This window comes from Limulus polyphemus, unplaced genomic scaffold, assembly GCF_000517525.1.
Source record: "Limulus polyphemus unplaced genomic scaffold, Limulus_polyphemus-2.1.2 Scaffold3312, whole genome shotgun sequence".
Classification (NCBI taxonomy): Eukaryota; Metazoa; Arthropoda; class Merostomata; order Xiphosura; family Limulidae; genus Limulus; species Limulus polyphemus.
This window is the reverse complement of record NW_013668922.1, coordinates 90,160-97,266: the sequence shown is the minus strand read 5'-3', so window position 1 is coordinate 97,266 and position 7,107 is coordinate 90,160. Positions and strand designations below refer to the sequence as shown.

General features: G+C 32.8%; 1 protein-coding gene across 4 annotated transcripts in view; it reads right to left on the bottom strand.

The window, feature by feature from the left end:
* LOC106469113 (C-Maf-inducing protein-like) overlaps window positions 1-7,107 on the bottom strand; it is a 71,866-nt gene that overhangs the window by 20,179 nt on the left and 44,580 nt on the right. For all 4 annotated transcript variants that reach the window (XM_022397540.1, XM_013929568.2, XM_022397541.1 and 1 more), the window contains exon 10: window positions 3,846-3,935. In XM_022397540.1, the coding sequence (XP_022253248.1) occupies window positions 3,846-3,935 (90 nt within the window). The remainder of the gene's footprint in view (window positions 1-3,845; window positions 3,936-7,107) is intronic.

Below are 7,107 nucleotides of genomic sequence, written 5' to 3'. Positions count from 1 at the left end.
TCTATTTTGTATATATAAGCCAGGCAAATAAAGGCGGGGAAGAAGTGATGGCATAGATAATTGCAGACAGGCAGAGATAGAAACAGATAATTGAGTCAAGCGCGGTAGTGACCGTAAGTAAAGTGCGTGAATCGTTGTGAGTTATAGCGTGTGTTTAAGTTAAAGTGACTGTGGAAATTAAGTGTATTGCAAAGTTGTATAGAGAAAGAATAAACTTGTTTTGTTTAAATAAGGACTTGTATCGCTAAAGTTTCATCGGAAAGAAATTATACGTGAAATTAACAAACGAAAAGAGACGTAACAATATGTTGTACAGTACAAGTTGTGGCATTCGGCGTTATTATCAATAACCTATTGTTATTCAATTCATTTTTAAGTTACGGTTATAGCAGTTCTGTCTTTATGATAATATTAAAAATATAATGTTTTGTGAATAGCTAATGATTATCTTTGTAGCTATTTGCTGCAAGTTTTGCAAGTCGTAGCTATTGAAATCTTTCTTAACTATAATGTTCTTCGCACCTTAGGTCTATAAAAGTGTATATTTTATGGGATTTAGGAATAATGTGGAAATGTACTATATTTGAACTGTTTCATTTGTTCACTAACGTATTAAGTGCTGTTTTACTAAACATCTGTGATTTTTTTCAGAATATGTAATGCATACTGGAGGGGTTTAGATATTTTGACAATAAGGTTAGGAAATAAAAACGATCTTTACCCGTCAGATAATAATGATCATAATAAAAAAAATTATTTCATTTAACATTTTGCCGTTGTGGCTTCATTAGGGCTATTAGTACAAGACACTTCAAACAGTTCGTGTACTATTAACCCAGATGTTGGTGCAATTACGAAACGTTGGCTGAAATAAAAAGTTGTTATTATTATTAATATCTGGAAAGTAAAGGTATTTTTTTAACTTTATTGTCCAAACATCGGTGAATTGTCAGTTAACCCTAACCCCACCAGTGGCACAGCGGAAAGTCTGCGGACTGATAACGCTAGAAACCGGGTTTCGATACGCGTGATGGGCACAACACAGATAGTTTGGTGCTAACTACAAACAAACAAGCTATTAACCCTAAAACAACTTAGTACCCGTTATTCACCGTTGTTGTATTTTGCAGTAGAGTGCTACACACATAACATGTACTAAAGTATAAATATTTGATAATAGTTAATTTTCATAATCGTGATCATGTGTAATGTATGAATAGCATAAAAATTTATTACACCTAATACTTTATAACATTGGAAGCGATAGCGTCAAAAAAATACAATCGTATTTGTAAAACGAAAAACTTCTAATAACAATTACAAGTTATATAAATAAATTTAAATAATATGTGAGAAACTTATTGAGCCCTCACTAATACGAGTGTATGAATTACTGTTCATCACCAGGGCTAACAGTTTGCCTCTGATGAAGAAAGATACACCTTTCAAAAGTGCTCTGGTTATATTGTTTCGTATTTTTGTCTTTAATTAATCGATGTTTTGAACTTACCTGTTTTCCTATCATTATAAATTAGTAACTTTTCAGATATTATTTGTTTTAATCCTATTGTTCAGCGAGACTATCAGGTACTCTTAGTTCCTGCAAAGTCATTCAACCAAAGTTAAAATACTGTTACGACAGCGGAAGTCACGTGACTCTGGTAACACGTCATGAGATTCTAGAAGGATCATGAAGGCCCGAGCGTTTTATAGGCGCCCTCTATGTTAATATATAAGGCCGACAAATAAAGCGGAGAGAAGAAGTGACGGCATAGTTAATTGCAGATAGACAGAGACGAATAATTGAGTCAAGCGCGGTAGTGACAGTAAGTAAAGTGCGTGAATCGTTGTGAATTATAGCGTTAAAAGACACTGTGGAAATTAAGTGTATTGCAAAGTTGTATTGAGAAAGAATAAATTAGTGTTTAAGAAAGGACTTGTATCGCTAGTTTCATCGGAAAAAATTATATGGGAAATTAACAAACGAAAAGAGACGTAACAATACTTTTAATTGGAATCGTAACTATTTCAGAACATTCAAGTAGCATGATCTAAAAATTAGGTTTTCCCCATTTCCGTTTATTCGTCAAATCGATCGTCATATGTTATTTCTCATTTAGTCAAATGATGTTTTGTTTGCCGATTCCATATTAACCCAGTTGAAAGCTCTCTGCACAGAAAGCTTGTACAACTTTATAATGTGCGACTTTTTTCCTGCAACTCTCAAGTCAACATATGCTAAACATTCCTTTTGAGGATTTCATTTTTTAGTTTAGGAAAGGCAAGTAAACGTAAATTTCTTAATATTAGTCAGATGCTACACTGAGTGAAGCCCTTGGTTTTGCCCATGATCTTGTACGTTCATTTTATATTTATTGTGTATTTTAGGCATTATTACATTAGCAAATATCATGATTTACAAAAGTTTATGTATGTATTTTTTTACTGTTGATGAAGGTAACATTACACACAAGTAAGGGTGTGATCGGTACTTTTTTCCACCACTAATATGTCCTTTAATATATTACTTATTCAATCAATAAAATACAGATGTTATACCTCTACATATTACGTTTCATTAATGTATAAACTATTCATTCAGTAAAATGATTTTTATACATCTAAAAATTAAACATATAAGTTTATACTTAACAAAATTATTTTACAGAGTTCGGGAAATTATGGAATGCGTTTGGAGGCCGAAAGTACATGATGTGCAACTAAGACTGGAAACAGTGAGTATTGCTAACAGAAACAAACGCTGTTGACGAATTAGTAATGAAAAAAAAAAAAACATGACTAAAGACAACAATATATATTTCTAACATTCTAGGCACATTGTAGCAGCAAAGATATGCCCTCTTCTCGGATCCTAGAAACTCAGTGTCCGGGGCTGATTTAGTCTACTATTAAAGTGAAAGTGGCTCTGCATTTAGTATGGTAATAATGACAATAGACAAACGTACTTACACTCGTAGACATTAAGCTGTGCAGTGCACATACGACTCATTTTGCCTCTTATGTTACTGAAATAATGTTTCATCTGACATTTTGGTTGTTGAAACACGACACAACTAATAAGCTCTGATACAGCGAATGTTCTTGTCATACTGAATAATACTAATAAAAAAATTACGCACTTAAATTACAGTGCATAAAATAAATACCAAATGTGAATAAGGGTTGTTTATATAAAACCAAAACTATTCACTAATAATGATTTGTTTGCAAAGTCTGTTCGAAATATTACTTGCCGATTTGGATAAAAAACAAACAAAAAAATTAAAGAAATTGTAAACATCATGTATATTTCAGTGATTCGTCATTTTATTTAAGTTAAGTATGCATAAAATTTTAACAGAGGCGTCGGAACCGGGAGTGCTGTAGTAACCCTATATATAGCAACTGTAAATTATATGTTTATGTTAATTTTCTCAGAGCCCCTAGACTGAGCTGCTTTTAGCAGCTCCTTATAATTTCAACCTCTCATTGTAAAATCTGCATGTCTAGTCAAGTCCTCATATATATATATATATTTATATCTATAATAATAAAACTTTTTCTGTACTACAAGGATAGTGACTCTTTTCAGCACGTTATTTTACGACTGACTTTTCAAACTGTCTTGTTAAAAATATATAAAAAGTATTCAGACGCTTGCCGTTGACAGGCTAAATATATTTGTTTTAGAGAAAATACACATTGGGATATCTGATGTGTCAACTACGGGGAATCGAACCTTGAAATTTAGAGTTGTAAGTTCGTAAACGTAGAGCTTACTTACTGAAGTCAGGTTCAATACGACTCACACTTACTTAGTATACGATTTACTAAACTTTACTTACATTGTTTGGAAAATTGTAAGGAAACAAAGATGCCGAGATTCCCACGTTGATGTGTCGTACGGTGTTATGTTGAGGTTCTCTCCTTGGGACCTGTAAATTGTAAAAATATGGAGTAGCTGTGACGCATTCAAATAACAATTTGTGCATCTTATTTATAGGTTACATTATAATTCTGTTAAGAGAAAAATAAATGAATGGATATAACTGTACACTTGTTTTCGAAAAGTGAAATCTTCGATTTGTTTTGAGGGTGGAACATTGTTTTATACGTACCGCCCCCCTTATAGAGGAGAAAAATTAGTTCTTAATTTGATTCTATGTCTCTCAACCTACATTGCAGCCATGGGAATTATCTGGTTATTACAAGTTCAAGCCTCCCCTCGAAATTGTAATGTCATGACTTCTAAACGGTAGGGCGCTTTCAACTACGTCCTAATATTTCGAAATCGAACCCACGTCCCTAATCAATCCAAAACCTGAAAACGTTTCTTTAGAAAAACTAAATTGGAAACAATGGTCAGTAATTTTTGCATCTCAAACAAAATCCCCACACATATTTTAGATTCCATTTGTAAATATATTTTCAATCCTGCACTCTAAAAAACGAGAGGGAATCCTCAATGGCGTGGGGCGCACGTACACCCATTCAATTTTATCAGGATCTCTACTAGCCTACCTTCAAATTGAAATTATTTTAGGCAGGATTAGAGTAAATTAAACAATGAGACCTGTTTTACTTTTTATCATCTATATTTTTGTGCACCAGCAATACCAATTGCGCATACCCGATTTAGGCAGGATTAGAGTAAATTAAACAATGAGACCTGTTTTACTTTTTATCAGCTATATTTTTGTGCACCAGCAATACCAATTGCGCATACCCGATTCGATTTTATTACTCATCACAATCTCTGCCAGCCTACCCTCAAACTGAAATTATTTTAGACAGGATTACAGTAAACTAATCTATGAGACCTTGGGCGTGATAAGATACATCAGTTGAGGGAATTTGACCTCCTGAGTCTAAAACTGTAATTAGATCTCAAATCTGTCAAGAGATGGCGGAGCTATGGATGTGAAGTACTGATAAAGGAGCTACACCAAAAAAAAAAAAGTGTGCATTCACAGTCTTTGTCAGAATAAGAGATATTACACTCACAGTAGGATTATACAACATTAAACAGTAACATTTTAAATAATCCATACTCTATACAAATGTAATATACGGTGATATCATGTGTTTTATACTCCCTTAGCTGCTCCTTGTGTTTCGAGGTTTCTGAGAATACAATACAAATAAATATAGTTGTGAATGTACATATTTTGAAATTACTGTCTTCTAAAAAAAAATTCATAACATTTTATTGTTGCAAAATCATATTAATGTAACAAATTTTATTACTAGTTATCTTTATTTTATTTTCACATACCACTGACATGGCTTTCCATATTATTAATAAATAAAACAACCTTTTCATACATATCAGAAGTGTGTTGAATTTTTATTTATTCTGAATATCCACATTTAACGGACTGAATTTTTACCTTGTCAGCAAAAAGCGTTTTTCCTTAAGACTTTGCCCATGATTTTATTTCAATATTTATTCAATAATTTTCTAGCACACAAACACATAAATGAAATCAAACTGGTATCCATTTAAGTAGTTTAAAAGTTTTGACTATAAATAATACTTGGAATGAGATTGGTGTTTTTAATCAGAACGGAACCTTACCGTTCTTACGCAACACGTGTGAGACCGGTCAGCATTTTTATAATGTGCCCACAGCGAAAAGCATGGATCGTGTTCAACTAACAGCATATCACGAGCTCAAACTTGGAAGCTTAAAACACACGTTTAAGCACAGCAAGTATGAATATTAAACTTTTTAAATTCGCCTTACTAAGCTACAAAAAGTAATACAACGAATTTGACCTTTCAATGACATTGGAGCAATATTGATTTTATTGCATAGACTTATAATTTACCATTCTACAAAGTACATTTGATAACTGTTTGATTTTAGCACTGGACCATTTATGTTTTCGAAACCAAGAAAGACGAATAGTCAGGTTTAAAGCAATAAAACTAATATGGTGGCGTCGATCTCACCCATGCTTGAATAGGCCAGCTTTACTTTAAAAAAAAGAACTTTTTAAAAACTTATAAACAGGCAATAATGACAATAAATAAACAAAACCTCAGATGCCATCACATAAGTTTATGAAGTCTGATGGATTTCTTCCAAGAGATTTTAAATGCAAAGCTACAAAAATTCTCACATCTACCATGTTTATGTATATATATATATACATATTTACACACTAGCAACCACATTACCGTCCATAGGAGACAACATAGCATATATATTTAAAAAAAATTATTAAACACAGAATATAAAGATGACATTTATGGTAGTGCAATAACGCCATTTTTGCTATTTAGAAGTAAGGATATGGTGTTTTTTCGTCAGAATTATTATTGTAGTTGTGTGAGAAACAAGGCGAATAAATGTAAAAAGAAATGCTAACAGAAGAAAGCGTTAATTAACTCAGAGTTATAGATTTGCAAGTTATAATAAGTTGGCAAACAACTATTTATAAGCATAAGGTAGAATTTTATTGATGGTGGAACATACTACATGTTTCAACAGAACACTGGTCTGTCTTCTTCAGGTATCCAATCCAATTCAATCCTGTTAGGTATTTAGGTTTGATAACCTAGGGGTGGTTAGACATTAGTTGAAATTTCTCTTCGCCCCTTCACTGACTTGTATGATAAATAAAGCTCAGGGGACTTGACTATGTTTTTCATGTTTTTATTATTATTATTATTTGCTTAAGTGGATTGCCAAGATCAAGCGAGCAGAGAGGCCGGAAAGAAAGACCGGAAATGCATCAATCTTCAGTTATAAACAGTACTAAACAATACAAGATTTATATATCGTTACAAAGACAAAATACCCAAGGATTAAATGTGACGGAAATGGTGTCTGTCAGCAGGTGACAGGATATAGGTGGAGGTGAAGTCTGGTCAACTGTATGAACAGTGAATAGACCTTACCAAATACGGCTGATGGATTTCTTCCAACATATTTTAAATGCAAAGCTACAAAAATTCTCACATCGACCATGTTCATGTATATATATATGGCAGATTTTGTTAAACAAGACCGATGTCTGTAGGTTTACTTTCTTCTTAGAATTCTTCTCAAGAAGTTGATAAGCCGTCTTAACGTTGTTAGAACAACGGGTAAAAGTCGT